Source organism: Ipomoea triloba, chromosome 2 (genome assembly GCF_003576645.1).
Source record: "Ipomoea triloba cultivar NCNSP0323 chromosome 2, ASM357664v1".
NCBI classification, from domain to species: Eukaryota; Viridiplantae; Streptophyta; class Magnoliopsida; order Solanales; family Convolvulaceae; genus Ipomoea; species Ipomoea triloba.
The window spans coordinates 6,542,237-6,559,717 of record NC_044917.1 but is presented as its reverse complement, the minus strand read 5'-3'; the positions used below and the strand labels follow the sequence as shown (position 1 = coordinate 6,559,717).

Genomic DNA, 17,481 nt, shown 5'->3' with positions numbered 1-17,481 from the left:
CTTGAAACTTAATTGAAAATTGAAATCAATATCTTCTACTATAAAATAGCCACAAGTTTTGGTAAATAAAAAGAAGAAAATATTCTCACTCACAAAAATGCGGGTCATTTTCTGTATTGGCCGGAGAAACATTAAACTTGCACTTGAACATTTATTACATAAATCTAAAGAGAGAGAGAGTACATATCAAATGAGGACTCGTCCTTAGGATGAGAACGTGAGGACTAATTTTGTGCGTTTGTTTGTTTGTTTGTTTTTTTTTTTGATGACCCATATTTGATTTATTAATATGGCATGAATTGATTTTTTTTGTTAAAGTGAGGATAACAATATACATTATTTTTTGTACTGAAGATACATTATTTAGTAATATACCAAATAATGCACATTGAACATTTATTCATGGTCCACAGTATAATTTACATATGATATAATCTTACCGATAAACTATTATTCTCCAACTTGTATTTATATTAAAATAATATTTACGAATTTCTAGCCACTCATAATAAAGTTTTAAATGAAAAACTATATAACTTATTAATTATAAAGATTAACAATAACTATAAAAAAGATGTACATAAATAGTAACTTTCTTTTCTTTTTTTGTAATGTAATCTAACTTTATCTATAATATATTAAACATAATTATGCCAATATCATTGATTTTTCATATTAGTGATTAATATATTTAAAGAGTTACATATATTTCATAATAATAACAATAATTGTTATTGTTATTCAATTAAATTTTAAAAAAAAAAAAAAAAAAAAAAAAAAAAAAAAAAGCCCCGCCCCCCTTAGTTTTGCCACTTTTCCCACATCGGTGGGAAAAGTGGAATGGGAGCCTTGAGGCTTCTATAAAAGGAGCCTCAAGGCTCCAAATCTCCAATGTTAAACATAACTCTTGCCCTCAAGGCAAGCAGTGAGTTAGCCAAATTGGCTCTTGCATTTGCGGAGCCGAAATGGCAAGGCTCTACAGTAATTTTTTTTTTTTTTTTTAATTATATCTCATCTTTAGGCCTCATTCTTTTCTACCGTGGACTTTTCCTTTGCTTTTGGTCTCATTCTTTTCTACCTTGCTCTCTGTCTAAAATCTCATCTGCCCTTCAAAGTCAGCCTTCTTCTCCAAGGTAAATACATTATTCCCCACCTCCCCCTCCGTTTCATTTTTTCTATTTTGACGGACGAATGGTTGTTGGACCTCTTGATATTTTGTAGTGATTCTTTTGAAATCAGGATTTTGTTTTGTTAGGTTTATCTATTACTAAATACTGTTGGTAAATTCAATTGCATATGTTTTTGTGTATGGGTTTTGTCTCTATGCGGAATTCATTTATAGGTTTCTTTTATTTGTGGCTATTGGAGTTCCTTTGGTTTTTTATGTGTTGAATTGGCTTGACAGTGTGTTATCGTTATTGATTCTTTTTCGTGTGGGAGGCTATGTGCATTTAAGTGTTTCATTTTTGGATATATTGGATTGTTTTATTTTGATAAACTCATAAGGTGTATAAGGTGAATTGTTATGGATTCTTCTTGATTGAGGACTGTGTGCTTTGGCCAGTTTATGTAGTGAAATGGGTTATTTTGACACATTATTTATTCTTCTTGATGGGGTTTTAGGTTATTTGATCATTATTTGTTCCATTTATCAGTAAATAAGGTGAATTGTGTATGACTTGCAGTGGTTTCAAGTGTTTTTTTAGTTTTTGAAATGATTTTCAGCATTTTTGAGTGATCTTTTTAGTTTTTAAATGATTTTCTTGTTATTGTTTTTTTTTTAAATTTAAAAATGATTTGTAGTGTTTTAAGTCTTCTTTTTAGTTCTTAAAATAATTTCCAGATTTTAAGTGCTCTTTCTGGTTTTTAAAATTCTTTTTTGATAATATCTATCTTTTTATTGTTTTGTTGTGTATTTCCAAATTTTATTTTACAAAGTATTTATATTTCTCAAAGTTGTTTTTGAGTTATTTTTATGTTTTCTTCAAGTTTTTCATCTTAGTTTTTTTTTAATGCTTTTCAGATTTCATTTAAAAAAAAATATTTTCTTAATCTTATTTTTCTTACATTGTTGAGTTCTTTTCCCTTTGTTATTTTTAAAATTACATTTTCAAGTATTCTTTTATTATTTAAAATGATTTTTAGTATTTGCAAGTATTCAGTATTCTATTTAGTTTTTAAAATTATTTTAAGTGTTTCAGGTGTTAGTTTTTAAAATGATTTTCAGACATTTTCAACTACTGTCCTTATTGTTTTTGCTTTTGTTTTTTTTTGTTTGTTTGTTTGTTTGTTTGTTTTGTTGTTCTTTTTGTTTTTACTCAACTGCCTTCCCGAAATTGAATTTGTTATGCTTTTGTGCTTAATTTAAAATGGGCCTGCTTAAGGAGTAGAGCTAGATGAATTGACGGCAAAGATAGAGCCTCGGATCAACCACCATGTAGATTGAGAGCCACATATTACAGAAGGAAATTTGTTATGCATAATGCAAGGTAAAAATTACATAGGTGCACAGCATAAATACATGTTTTTTACACCCTTTTGTTTTGTTTGAATAATGGCATAAGGAGAAATCTAAGTTTGGTTTGAAAAATCATTTAAATACTAAAGTTGAAAAAATATTACAAGTGTCCATTCCATAGGGTGGGAGTAATTTAGGAGTGGACTGTGGGAGTGATTAAGTTGGAAGCAATACAAGGGGTGAGAATAGAGACTAATTAAAGAAGCTGTACTATATTGGGCAAAGATACCATGTCATATCTAATCTAAAATCTAAAAACATAATAAGTCTCAATCAAAGTTATATCTCTCATTTATGTCCATGTTTTTAGTGCTAACCATTTTGTACAGTGTGTTTTTAGAGTTATACTATACAAATTTTTGGACAAAAATACCCTTACCGTTATAACTTCCGTTATCTTTTCCATTAATTTTATCATGCACATGCATCCACCTTATCATTTTCTTATATTCTTATATTCTTTAATGATAATAATAATATTCGTAAACATTATATAATAAATAGTTTTTTTTTTCATTTATATTTTAATTAATAAGAATTTGTTAGATATTTTTTAAAATATAAATATTGGGCATATGTCTTTGCACATCGCGCATGAAAAAGACTAGTGTATAATTATAATCCCAATGTCTGTCTTACTCACCTAAGAAGTTATGTTGTTTTCATCTAGCTTCAAGAGTGCTAAATGCCATGTTTGTAATTTCAAAGCTGCATATTTCCTCATTTGTAAAAGCTTCAGTCAAATTTCTTTCTATCAAGAAGCCAGGCTCTTTAGGTGGGTCGCTGTTCTCTGCTTCCGTAAATAGAGTTCTTACTTGTACTCTTGAAATGACTGATTTTGGTTTGGGATTAACTGTTTTTCATACATGCTTGCCTATGTGACTTTTTAACTGCTTCATTTGCGTATTCAAAAAAAAAAAAAAAAAACTGCTTCATTTGCTGATTTTCTGATATGCAGTCTTAATGTTAGATACATTAATTTTCATGCCTGATTTTGTTGAAATTTTCATACTTAAAGGTTGCTAGTTTTCACTATGTTCACGGTTTCTGGATTCATTTTATGAGAATGTACGAATTTCATGCCTGATTTTGTTGAAACTTTGATACATTTCCGGACTTAGCTTTTGTCTGATACATACTCTTAGTCACTAACTCTTTCTCACATCTCAATCTCTAGAAGGCCCATTCAATAGACCTCTCTTTCTTTATTTTCTCTTCTCGTTTTTCTTTTAGGAAGTGTAAGAGGTTTCTGTACTACTAATCAGCTCCTTAGTAGACTGAATTTAGGATTTCGTGATTCAAAGGAATTGACCAAGCTGACTGACTTTCTTGATTACTTATTTTCTGCGCTATTGCCTATTGCGAAGAGAATACGCTGTGACAAAAGGGGCTGTGTCAGACTGATCAAAGCAAGCCTCGCCTTTGCGCTAAGCCCTCGGCGTTTGAGAGGACAAAGGTAACCCCTCACAAATAGCTTTTTTCAAGTAGGGTTACCTTAACAGGTAGCTTATCGTCGGTTTTAAGCCATTTTTCTTTAAGCTTTATATAACCCCTTTGGCTTCTTTAAAGGATTTTTAAAAAAGGTTGCTAGTTGCTACTCTGTTCACAGTTTCTAGATTCATTTTATGAGAATGTATGAAGTTCATGCTTGATTTTGTTGAAATTTTCATACTTAAAGGTTGCTAGTTGTTACTCTGTTCATGGTTTCTGGATTCATTTTATGAAAATGTATGAATTTCATGCCTGATTTTGTTGAAATTTTCATACTTAAAGGTTGCTAGTTGCTACTTTGTTCACGGTTTTTGGATTCATTTTATGACAATGTATGAATTTCATGCCTGATTTCGTTGAAATTTTCATACTTAAAGGTTGCTAGTTGCTACTCTGTTCACGGTTTCTGGATTCATTTTATGAGAATGTATGAATTTCGTGCTTGATTTTGTTGAAATTTTCATACTTAAAGGTTGTTAGTTGCTACTCTGTTCACGGTTTATGGATTCATTTTATGAGAATTTATGAATTTCATGCCTGATTTTGTTGAGCTTTTGAATTTCAGTGAAGAGTTTTTGAGAAGGTGGTGAATTTCAGAGCAGAAGGTGGTGAATTTCAGAGCTGAGTTTTCAACAAGGTGGGTCGCTGTTCTCTGCTTCCGTAAATAGAGTTCTTACTTGTACTCTTGAAATGACTGATTTTGGTTGGGAATTAACAAATTTTGTTGTATACATGCTTGCCAACAAAAATAACCATGGTGCCTCGTGGCTAGCGTGTGCAGTGCAAGTTATCTGGCCTAATTACTAGGAATGTGGTGGAGTTATTTCCACAGTTGGTCCCCCTGACTATTAAAATTTTCAGATTTGGTCCCACGACTTTTAAATCTCTACCAGATTTGGCCCTTCTGATCAAATTCCGGCCACATTCCAACCACCGACAACTATTTTCTGACAAATGAATTAGGTCAATGACAAATTTGTCATTTCATTTTTTTTTAAATTTAGTAATAATAATAATAAACCTTCTTCTCCCCAAACCCCAAAAACCTTCTTCCCCCGCCGGCGTTATACTCACCGTTACGGCCACATTTGCCGTCACTGCCATCATAATAGTTGCTTCCACCACCCTACTGTACATTGACCCATTTTAAAGTGGGATTAAAATTGCAATTTCTAGTTATAACAGGCGTTTGCGTCCAAAAAAGGAACGAAAGGAGACATGATCCATGTTTTTTCTGCAATTTATGAACAGTAATCTTAAAAATATCATTTTAATTGTTTTTCACTCATTTAAATCTAAACGTCCGCAAATACCGCTCATGTTAAACTAACCTGCTGTTAAACATTCCAAAAACAGTTGTGGTGGCAGTGACGGCAGATGTGGCCGGAACGGTGATTATAGCGCCGGCGGGGAATAAGGGTTTTTTTTTAAAAAAAATAATTTTTAAAAAAATGAAATGACAAATTTTTCCTTGACTTAATTCATTCGCCGGAAAATAGTTGCCGGTGGCTGGAATTTGATCGGAATTGACCAAATGTGGTAGGGATTTAAAAGTCGTAGGACCAAATCTGGAAATTTTAATAGTCAGGGACCAAATGTGGAAATGGTCTCATACTTGTGGGTGGGACCAAAAGTGGAAATAACTCAATGTGGTATTATGCAATTGTTTTGACTCTCAAATGGAATTAAACAAAAAGGTGGACCCTTTGGCTTTAATACATCAGAATTATTTTTCCATATATTCTCGACAATAATCCACTCCTAATACTCATAATCCATATACTTGTCTAAATTATCCTATTTTTTGCCGCACTTTGCTCTGCAAAGGTGATCATTCCCTTTCTCATTCAAGTGTGGAAGATGATGGTAATATGTGGAGTGACATGAATCAGTTTCAATCTGATTTTTCTAGTGGGGTTACTGAAATTGATACCTGGTTAAATTGGAAACTACTTCATTTGCCCATTTGTGGTGTCTTCTTCATCCCTTTGTAAATGTTGTATTCATTGTGACAAGGCATTACAATTTCTTAAAGCAGGAAGGGAATTTTGAAAGCAAGCAGAAATTTAGCAAAGGATGTAGAGACTATAGAGGACCAGCCTAGTGAGAGAAATGTGAATGCTCAGTGGTGCAACTCTTCTCTTGTTGCAGATAGTGTTTCTTATGATGATCAAAATATACACACAGACTGCTTTGATTATGGTGTTCTGTCTCATTATCCTGAGACACGGTTGATGTCCTCAATGGAGCCGCTCCAAAATATAGGAAAGTATCAGGGAATGAGAAGACATATTGGATCTAAGTTCTTTGGCAGCTTGTGGATCTGGTGATACCTCTGGGCAGAAAGATAGTTGCTTTGAAGTTCCAGTCAGTTTAGGGAATACTCCAACCTTGAAGGGAAGATCGGAGGCAGTCTTCAATAATTAAGATTGCAATACAAGTTTGCTAAGCTATGACAAAAATCCATCTGTATACCTTGAGAAAGAAGCAAAGGGCTTTGATGTAAAAGTTTCCAATCAGGAATGGCCTATGTTGCAGAGGCCTGTCGCTATGTGTTGTTGGATATTAAGTCCCTGAAAACGATTTCCAAAGATGCATCTTCTGACTCAAACACATCATTTAAAAGGAAGGTCCAGAAGAAATTAAAAAAAAAAAAACCCCTTTTTTGAAATGAAACTGAGAAATTTGGATCAACATGTGAAATTAGCATATGATTGCAATATCAGATTCTCCAATATAAATGGAAAGGGACCCTGTGGTAAAATTGGGTCAAAGAAATTTAAGGTTTGTCTAGAGGATGTGATGATCTTTTGATTTCAGCTATCATAAAAAAACAAACATCCAAATTTGCAAAAAAAAAAAAAAAAAACAAAACAAAACAAAAAAAAAACAAAAAAAAAAACAGGCCCTTTGGTAAATCCAAACATCTGAGAAAACATAAGAGTAAAAAAGGTGGTTGTAGGATACTTTTACTAAGCCTTAATAGGGGTGGAAAGCACTTTGTACTTTTGTAGAAGGGGAGTGGCCTTCTTTTGCTTCAAGAAATGTATTGTCATGGTTAATTCATTTTGGAGTAGTTTCTATTGGTAAAGTAATCTAGTATCGCAATCTAAAAGATGATTCTGTTGTGAAAGCTGGCGTAATCACTAGGAATGGCATATTATGCAATTATTGTTGTGAAGTGCTATCTATATCCAAGTTTAAGAGGCATGTTGGTTTTAAGCTGAACCATTCCTGTTTGAATCTTTTCCTGGAATCTGGTAAGTCAGTCATGTTAGCATGTGCAACTACTGTGCAATAATATAGGAAAGTATCAGGAATGAGAGCAACTACTGTGCAATAATATAGGAAAGTATCAGGAATGAGAAAGACATATTAGCAATAATATAGGAAAGTATCAGGAATGAGAAAGACATATTAGCCCATTCCTGTTTGAATCTTTTCCTGGAATCTGGTAAGTCAGTCATGTTAGCATGTGCAACTACTGTGCAATAATATAGGAAAGTATCAGGAATGAGAGCAACTACTGTGCAATAATATAGGAAAGTATCAGGAATGAGAAAGACATATTAGCAATAATATAGGAAAGTATCAGGAATGAGAAAGACATATTAGCGTTTGATTGCAAGACCAGATTCTCTGAAATAAATAGAAAGGGACCCTATGGTAAAAGTGGGTCAAAGAAACTTAAGAAGTTCTGTCTAGAGGATGATGATCTTTTGATATCAGCTTTCATAAAAAACCCAACATCCAAATCTGCAAACAACAAGGCCCTTTGGTAAACCCAAACCTCTAAGAAAGCAGAAGAGCAAAAAAGATGGTTGCAGGTTACTTCTACAAAGCCTTAATAGGGGTGGAAGGCACTTTGTAGAAGGGGAGTGGCCTTCTGTTTCTTTAAGAAATGTATTGTCATGGATGATTCATTTTGGGGTAGTTTGTATTGGTGAAGTAATCCAGTATCGGAATCTAAAAGATGATTCCGTTGTAAAAGCTGGTGTAATCACTAGGAATGACATACTATGCCATTGCTGTGGTGAAGTACTATCTATCTCCAAGTTTAAGAGGCATGCTGGTTTCAAGCTGAAGAATTCCTGTTTGAATCTTTTCCTGGAATCTAGTAAGCCACTCATGTTATGTCAGCTTGAGGCTTGGTCAGCTGAATACAAGGCTAAGAAAACAGGTCTTCGAACCGTACAATTTGATGAAACGGATCAAAATGATGATAGTTGTGGGCATTGTGGTGGTGGTGGAGAGTTGATATGTTGTGAATCTTTTCCTGGGATCTGGTAAGTCAGTCTTGTTAACTAGCATGTGCAACTACTGTGCAATAGTATAGGAAGGTATCAGGTAATGAGAAAGACATATTAGCGTCTAATTGCAAGACCAGATTCTCCAAAATAAAAGGAAAGGGACCCTGTGGTAAAAGTGGGTCAAAGAAATTTAAGAAGTTCCGTCTAGAGGATGATGATCTTTTGATTTCAGCTATCATAAAAAAACAAACTTCCAAATCTGCAAAAAAAAAAAAAAGAAAAAAAAAAGGCCCTTTGGTAAACCCAAACCTCTGAGAAAGCAGAAGAGCAAAAAAGGTGGTTGTACGTAATAGGGGTGGAAAGCACTTTGTAGAAGGTGAGTGGTCTTCTTTTGCTTTAAGAAATATATTGTCATGGATGATTCATTTTGGGGTAGTTTCTATTGGTGAAGTAATCCAGTATCGGAATCTAAAAGACAATTCCGTGGTGAAAGCTGGTGTAATCACTAGGAATGGCATACTATGCCATTGCTGTGGTGAAGTACTATCTATCTCCAAGTTCAAGAGGCATGTTGGTTTTAAGCTGAACTATTCCTGTTTGAATCTTTCCCTGGAATCTGGTAAGTCTGTCATGTTAGCTAGCATGTGCAACTACTGTGCAATAATATAGGAAAGTATCAGGGAATGAGAAAGACATATTAGCGTCTGATTGCAAGACCAGATTCTCTGAAATAAATAGAAAGGGACCCTGTGGTAAAAGTGGGTCAAAGAAACTTAAGAAGTTCTGTCTAGAGAATGATGATCTTTTGATATCAGCTTTCATAAAAAACCCAACGTCCAAATCTACAAACAACAAGGCCCTCTGGTAAACCCAAACCTCTGAGAAAGTAGAAGAGCAAAAAAGGTGGTTGCAGGTTACTTCTACAAAGCCTTAATATGGGTGGAAAACACTTTGTAGAAGGGGGGTGGCCTTCTGTTGCTCTAAGAAATGTATTGTCATGGATGATTCATTTTGGGTAGTTTCTATTGGTGAAGTAATTCAGTATCGGAATCTAAAAGATGATTCCGTTGTGAAAGCTGGTGTAATCACTAGGAATGGCATACTGTACCATTCCTGTTTGAATCTTTTCCTAGAATCTGGTAAGTCAGTCATGTTAGCTAGCATGTGCAACTACTGTGCAATAAAATAAGAAAGTATTTGGGAATGAGAAAGACATATTTGAGGTGCATCCCTTATGACTAAAAAATTCATTCTGCTAAGTGGTAATGTGGTATGTTGCTTTAAATGCAGAATGCAACTCAAAATTAGTAGTTGTCCTTACAATTATTGAGGAATGTTTTTTCTTCCAATGGTGGATTTTACAACAGGCATACAACATTAGAAAACAGTAGCCGTTCAACTAACAAAAAGAACTATACTGGTAACTTGATTGCAACTAGCAGCAAATTCTGCTGTCAGGGAATGTGTCAGAGGCCTGATAAAGTGTTATAGAGAATGTATCTTTTTGTTCTGGAAAAACCAAACATCTTAAACCAGCTATTAGTTATTAAGGTCTATGCATTGTGTACTTGCGCGCATTAACTTTATTGTGACACCACATGTTGAGCTCTTTCAAGGTTGAGAAGCTCGTGAAATCTGCCATTCCCAGTCTAGTGGAGATATTGGCACTGGGTTTCGGTTTCAAACCCTTGGAAGAAGAGGAGAAAAGTAGCTTGAGCAACAACAACCTGATGCTATTTCCTGGAACTGTGTGGCTAAAGACCTATGTCTCAAGGTAGACAAGCTGACAGGTGAGGCATTATTTTCTCTTTCCCCTTGTTTCAAGTAAACTTTCTTCTGCTTGGAAATGTTAGTAAACTGGAAAAGATGCACAAAGCAGGAACAAAAGATGCTTTGCATTCAAAGGAAGTTGATCCTGCTATGTCTGAATTGAAACTAGAGAACTTGGAGCTTAGCAATGGTGGTGGTAATAGTCTACACAGTAGATGGCCAATATGCTTCATTGAGGGATTAGTAAGCAGCCAGGCTAGTCTTTAGAGTGCCATTGAGACATTAGAGGGAGAAACTATTTGCCCAAAGTATGTACATTTTAAACATTGGACAAGAATGGATTATGGGTGTTTCCCTAATTGCATTTTTACCCTCGAATGCATTGCTGTAAATGTTGGATATCTTTAGAAAAAAATGAAGAAATTTTACTTAGAGCCTAATATTGTATGTTGTGGAGGGACAAACTACTTGCAAATTAGGTGTTGGATAAGAATAGTTATATTAAATTATGTATTAATTATGTGCAAAATAGGTGTTGGGTAAGAATTTAAGTGAGTTGAAGTGCAAACTAGGTGTTAAATGCTTGCAAATTAGGTGTTGGATAAGAATTTGAGTGACTTGGAGTAAGTATGAGATGCTAAAAATTTGATATGTTGAATTAGTAATTGACATGTTTTGGCTAGAGCTGTTAAAGCGGGCTAACGAGGTGTGGTCTGTCAAAGGTCGGGTGAGCTAAAGAATTCATCAATTTGATTAATCATAAAATTTAGAATCTGCTCTGTCCTTTTTTGCTGTCCCTTTTTTATTGTCTGAGTGGGTTAATCTGGCGGGCTAAGTCCTTTTTTATGGTTCTAATTTTTGCATAAAATCCTTGTATGTGTTGAATTAGTAGCTAAATGTAACATTGAAAAATATTTAATTTCATGTATTTTGGTGATTTTTATGCTAAATAATTAACTCTTTGATTTTCTAAAAGAAGAAAGTTGCGATAGAGAATTTTAATTACTCTCCCAAATATATCTCAAAATTAATTACAAGAAGACTATATCTGTTATTAAGCATCTGTTATACCATGATATTAATAAATTCAATTTATGAGAATAATTAATTATTTAGACAAATAGCTTGACTTTGTGAGTTACTTCACGGTTCATAGTTTGTTTAATTAGCATGTCAATGTAATACAACTCTTTTGACTTCACTCCATTGATGACATTAATGAAGGTTTAGTACAAAAGGCATGGGTTGAAGATGAAGAAGGATGGGATTCTCCAAAATGTCCTAGGAGATTTGGAATTTGTGTTTTATGATTCATTGAAGGCTAATTTACTTGAACACTTTAAATTGACTTATCTCATTGTGGTTATTCATCGGTTAGCGTTATAAGACATACTTCATCCAAAATTTATAGGTAACAACAATTGATTTTCTTATAAATAAAAAATAAATGTCAATTTAACTAGTGCCTACCTAAATTATCATTGATTTCGCAACCAAAAAAAAAAAAAAACAAACAAACAAACAAACAAAGCCAAGTACAAGAAGAAAATAGGTTTCAAATTTGACTCTCAATGGTAGCAGTTTATTGATTTTCTTGGTTTGAGTTGGCCAACTGGGGCAATCTAGTCTGATTTGCATCTTTGTAATCCTTTACAAACTAGGATCATAAAGCATGGTTTATCTAACATATACCATTAAGAAATAACTGCGCTTTTTTTTCATCATCGTAAACAGAAAATGTATAGCAGAGTACTAAATATAAACACTATGCTTACGTTGATTACTAAACATAATTGAAATAAAATCAATATAATACGTTAATTACTATATGGGGCTATTAAAATATTATAAGCAAATTAAAAATTAATCCATGAACGAATAGTAATTTTCAGAAATTAAAATAAAATATAGCCATTATCTTTAGGTAGAATAGGATTGTTAATTCCAACCTAACCTATAGTTGTTCATAATCATAACAAGAAGAATGAAGCTAACTACCTACTTCCTCTGCCCATGTTAGTTGTCTTATTTATGGTTAATGATCAAATTAATTAATTATTTATTTTTAGAATATTTTTAAATTATTTTTTATATCTAATAATATTTTAAGGTAATTTTTAAATATATAAATTTGGTATGTTAATAAGAAATTTAATATAATAAAAAATTAATTTATAAATAATTCAATTTAAGTTTCATTAACTTAACCAGTTACATAAAAATGAGACTAATATAGTATATTATGTTGTTTTAACATAATTTGTTACTATCATTTAATTTAGCATGAAAACAAGTCTCATGTAAAAAAATTAAGTGTTCTGAAGGATATGTCAAGTAAAATTACCATGATTTACATCCTCTCAAATGCTCTATCAATCGTGGGGTTCAACCTTTTGAGAAGAAAAATTGTGAACAAAATTGGGGAAGGAATGAAAGATTGAGTGATTGAGAAAATCTACAAAGTCAAAAAAAAAATAAAAAATTGGCAGTTAAAAAAATGGGAATTTTAGATAAAACTGTACAAGTATTATGAAGCGTTTTTATAAAGAGCAAGAAACAGAGGAACAGTTCATGTAGTGGAGGAATGCAATTTGAAACTTAAAAACATTAATAAATTGCATTTGATCATTCTCTAATGAGGTCTGAATTTGAAGAATCGATTTGCTATTTCTGAATTTGAATCCGAGAAATCTGTGGCATTTGAGATGCCTTCATCTCCCAAGTACTTCACTGCCCGCCCTTTAACCTACTCCTCCTCCCGCAGATCGACGGCTCTGATCCTGTTTCTCTTGATCGGCCTTGTCGGTTTTGTGTTCGGGTTTATTGCTAGTTCGAGGCAGGGCTTGGGGCATAGATGCGAGTACATAAAACCCCGATCAGTCTCTGTTGTGTGGGACAGAAACAGCGCGAGGGTGAGCAGTGGAGATGGTGTTGATGGAGAGCAGAAGAGGCACAAGGTAATGGGCTTTGTCGGGATCCAAACTGGCTTCGCATCAGCTGCTCGCCGCCGCTCGCTCCGCCAGACTTGGCTTCCTTCAGATCGCCAAGGGCTTCAAAAGTACTCTTTCCTCTCTCTCTCTCTCTATTGGACTGTATCTGTGTGCTACTGATGTTCATGTAATTTTTCTGCTTAGTATTACGGAGTATTATTATTTTCTAATTTGGAGAATGTAATGCGAAGGAACTCCATTCGGTACTGAAGTGGCAGAGAGTAGATTCAATTTTGGATTCAGTGAGTGTGCTATTTGAAGGATTAGATACCAAAATTGGTTGATTTTCATTGAATTTTGATTCACTATATATTAGTAAATTGGGCAATGTTTAAGTTGATATGGTAATTTGATCTTAATTGTGATTTTTTTTCGCTGGAGCCCTTCTCAAGAAATTTATTCAGTGGGAGTTAACAATACTGATGGTTGCACTTGGAAACATGTATGACCATGGATTTCTATTTTAATTGAGAGGTGATGTTAGGTATATTTGTCGATTATCTCAATCCAGATCGAGTGGCCTTTTTCCGAATTGTCAAGTATAATCCATCTGATGCTATTGTTATAGAACTTGTACACGTATAATGCTTCTTTTAGTAAGCTTTATGGATTAGTATAGCTCTTGAACAAATGGAGCGGAAGAGAAAGATGGTGATGAATTCATGCTTTCTTTCAGTGGTTTGTCGTCCTTCAAGGGGAAGGATAGATGCTTGGTCTAGAAATGATAATATCACCCATCTTGTACTTATTTATGCAATATTCTTTTATGGATTAAAAGTTGTTGCATTGCCCCCCTTAACTATAAGTCTATACATGTAGTCGTACCATCCAAAATATTGTGCAGTGTGTTAAATTTCTTGTTGGTGATGGAAACCTTTTGGAGGAATTTCAGGTTGGAAGAATCCACTGGTTTGGCTTTTAGGTTTATAATTGGTAGAACTAATGATAAATCAAAGATGGCAGCGCTCAGAAGGGAAATTGCAGAGTATGATGATTTTGTGCTGTTAGACATTGAAGAAGAGTATAGTAAGCTCCCATACAAAACGTTAGTTCTCACTAATCACATCGTATTTGTCACAATCTTATTTATGTGATTTGAACTGATTTATCTTTCTTTTACAGTTTAGCTTTTTTCAAAGCTGCATATGCGCTTTATGATTCAGAATTTTACGTCAAAGCTGATGATGACATATATTTACGACCAGGTTGCTGCTTTATGAAGTTTTTTGATGATTTTTTTAATGCTAGAATATTCACTTCAGGTTACCTTTTTACATCTCAAGCAAGTAAATTCTGTTTTTTTTTAATTAACAGATCGCCTTTCATTGCTATTGGCCAAAGAACGTTCTCACTCACAAACATACCTTGGATGCATGAAAAAGGGACCAGTTTTCACTGATCCCAAACTCAAATGGTTTGTCACAAAATGGTTGCCTATAAGTTTGCAGTAGCTTCGGTGAATGTTTTACTGTATCCATTAGTAACTATTCATGCAATTTTCCTGTGAAATTCATGCAGGTATGAACCATTAGCAAATTTGCTTGGCAAGGAATATTTCTTACATGCTTATGGTCCTATTTACGCTCTTTCTGCTGATGTTGTTGCTAGCCTGGTCGCACTGAGGAACAACAGGTGAGTTTTCCCTGAAGTCTACGTTCAGCCAATATCTGGCCTCAATCTCTTATCATCACCAACACTAGTTTCCTTTTCTCAGATTTAAACTCATAGTGATTAGGAAGAATACATGTTTGTAAACTTTCTAATGTTCTCTGAGCAAGGAGATTATACTATTTCTTATTGAGAATTGATTAATGTGAATTTGCTAAGCGTAAATTGAAATTCTGTTTGTAAATTTTCAGTTTCCGAATGTTTAGCAATGAAGATGTTACTATTGGTTCTTGGATGCTTGCGATGAATGTCAACCATGAGCATAATCAACAACTATGTCAAATAGACTGTACTGGCAAATCTATTGCTGTGTGGGATATTCCAAAATGTTCAGGTTAGTGTTATGATCCACTTGACTACAAGTTGAGCGTTCGGTGATAGTAGGTTGGTAGCTGTTACAATGCTTTCCTGCTGCATATTATAAAGATAGAAATCATTTTCTCCAATTGTTTTGGGTGGTGGTCGGTATCTGGTGTATTGCCATATTTTGAAGTTCTTCAGGGTGCGGAAATCCTTTTGATTCCTATTATCCTCATATACAGATAGATACGGAATGTGTGTAACCCATTGTCCGGATTTCATAATTTATACGAGTATCTTATAAGTGCCTCATCTCAAAAGCTACCTGGAAGGCCGTACAAGATGTGCCTTTACACATCTTGCTTCGTCCATAATCATTAATATAATGATGTCCGCTTCCATTCTTGTCCATAGCTGATGGCAATCTGGTTCTTCTTCTCTTGTAATCTAGGACTGTGTAACCCTGACAAGAAAATGGTGGAACTCCACGCAAAAGACATCTGTTCAAAGAGCCCTACTTTACCTTCAGACGATGATGAGTAGATCTTCCATCAAGCATCAGCAAACTTAAAAGATCGGTTACCACGAGTCAATTTTCATTCAATTCCCTTGCTCTGTCAGCATTTCTTCTGTAAGATGCTCATTTTCCCCCAGAGTTTTTGTGTTTACACATACATTGTAGAAGTAGAATTTTGTTCATTGATTTTGCACTGAACATTGGCCTTGACAGAAATATGTATCAAAAAAAGATTGTCTTGATAGCAATATGGATTTGGCTTTAATTATTAGGTGATGGTTGGTACTTGGTAGTTAACATCAGCCTCTTGTAAGTTGTAACAGACTCTTGTTGTAATGTAACACTTCCTATCACTTTACTTTAACTGCACTATTCTCCATCTTCAATCTCAACTCAACTTAACTTTTGGTTCTTTTCGGCCTTTATCGCCTCTAATTGCATCAGAGTAATATTTGAATTTTGTGTTAATGTTTGTTTAAACTATCTAAGCTATTTTATGTTCAATTATTAGTTTTTAAAATTAAAAATAATTTTTAAAAAATTTGACAAGAACATGACCATTTGTTATACTATGAATTAGGTGCACTTTGCAATATATTTAACTGTAGTTGACATATTATGTACATTTTACATAATCTTAATGTTAATTTAGACTTAGAGTACACAATTGACTTGGTTCATGATATAATTTGCGAAACATATTGGGGTGGGTTAGCATATTCTAGGTTCACTCATTTGGCAGGCCCGACCAAATTTTGACAGTATAATATGTAGATTCATCATATCTATATTGCTATATTTGGGTTGCATTATTGCTATCTATTCTATATATCAATATATGCACTAACTTTTTCGGACCACACTGCCTGGGCTGTATGATTGAACATAGACTCCACAGGTTTATTGGTATGACAATTCTTGGATTCCAACCCAATACTCAACAATATTAACCCAACACTCATCTGCCCAAATGTCCATAGGCAAATATTCATTATTAGGTTTTATGTATGATGCTGAACAATACTAATATTGATAGGAATCATAGGATCAATAATATCTGATGCAGCTTCCAGGGCTAGTATAACAGTTGATCACTTGATCTCAAGTTACTATCGTAGGCGACAGGGTAGAGGAGGTTAGAGCTGAGTAGGGTGTAGGTTGGGCTCCTTAATTGTGCCGTACAGTAAGGCGATGGACAAACTGAAAGACCGTTTATGGACATAAGCTGAAATATCTACGTATGTATTAAAAAATAATAATAATATGTTATGCAACCAGATCAGACATATGAACTGATTGCTTGGATTTTCTTTGTATCATCATAATTTAAATGTCAGCTAGCTCATATTGGATATGATATGATGTACAAGTAGAACAAACAACAGCAATACATTATACATAGAAACAAAAGTTGCGGTTGTTTTGGTTCAAGGGGCAACGTCGTGGTTAGCTGCTGTAGTATGGTTAAGAGGAAGGGAGGGGGGGACCCTAGAAGAAGGGGATGGAAGTAAGAAAGAGAGGTAGAGAAGATGTTGTTGCACTGAGCAATGATGGATAAGGACACAGCCATAAAATTGATAGGAGATGATACAAAACAAGGTAGGCTAGGCCGGGGTACATGGGTTCTGAAAATGATCCCACGTTATGCTCAAAACTGTACTGTACTGTGTAGTATTGCAGTCCCACTACCAGATAAGAGAAGAAGCCATTTCATTCTCAGCTCCATCCTTTGCCATGTGGCCATAACGTGCCCTTCTACCTTCCTCCTCTACTCAAATGTATGCCTTTACGTTAAAGTTATTGTGTAAATTAGATTGGAGTTAAGAATCTACACTACAAGTATAAGAATGAGAGGGAGGAGGTATACTGTGGATGTATTGATTGACTAAGGAGGTGGGACGTTCAACTGAATATAAAGTACATAAAAACGTGTCTAGTATACAATTAATTAGGTACGTTGGTCGGTTTGATATGAAT

The 17,481-nt window shown here is 34.2% G+C and overlaps 1 protein-coding gene and 1 long non-coding RNA gene across 2 annotated transcripts; both read left to right on the top strand.

Annotated features, from left to right (window-relative positions):
• The first annotated feature begins 918 nt into the window (after positions 1–918).
• Positions 919–6,703, top strand: LOC116007811. The gene is made up of 5 exons (XR_004095354.1): positions 919–1,133; positions 2,385–2,489; positions 3,886–3,974; positions 4,575–4,646; positions 6,048–6,703. It is a non-coding gene; the product is annotated as an uncharacterized LOC116007811 (long non-coding RNA).
• Positions 6,704–12,594: 5,891 nt separating this feature from the next.
• LOC116004238 (probable beta-1,3-galactosyltransferase 13) lies at positions 12,595–15,868 on the top strand. The gene is made up of 7 exons (XM_031244205.1): positions 12,595–13,087; positions 13,912–14,064; positions 14,142–14,224; positions 14,334–14,433; positions 14,538–14,651; positions 14,879–15,021; positions 15,439–15,868. Exons 1-7 carry the CDS (start codon positions 12,735–12,737, stop codon positions 15,528–15,530), a joined length of 1,038 nt encoding a protein of 345 aa, XP_031100065.1. The 5' UTR covers positions 12,595–12,734; the 3' UTR covers positions 15,531–15,868.
• Positions 15,869–17,481: the final 1,613 nt, after the last annotated feature.

Coding starts and splice junctions, on each gene's coding strand:
- LOC116004238 (XM_031244205.1), top strand. CDS start 12,735: ATGCCTTCATCTCCCAAGTACTTCACTGCCCGCCCTTTAACCTACTCC. Junction 14,065..14,141: donor AGTAAGCTCCCATACAAAAC/GTTAGTTCTCAC, acceptor TTTCTTTTACAG/TTTAGCTTTTTTCAAAGCTG. Junction 14,652..14,878: donor GTCGCACTGAGGAACAACAG/GTGAGTTTTCCC, acceptor GTAAATTTTCAG/TTTCCGAATGTTTAGCAATG.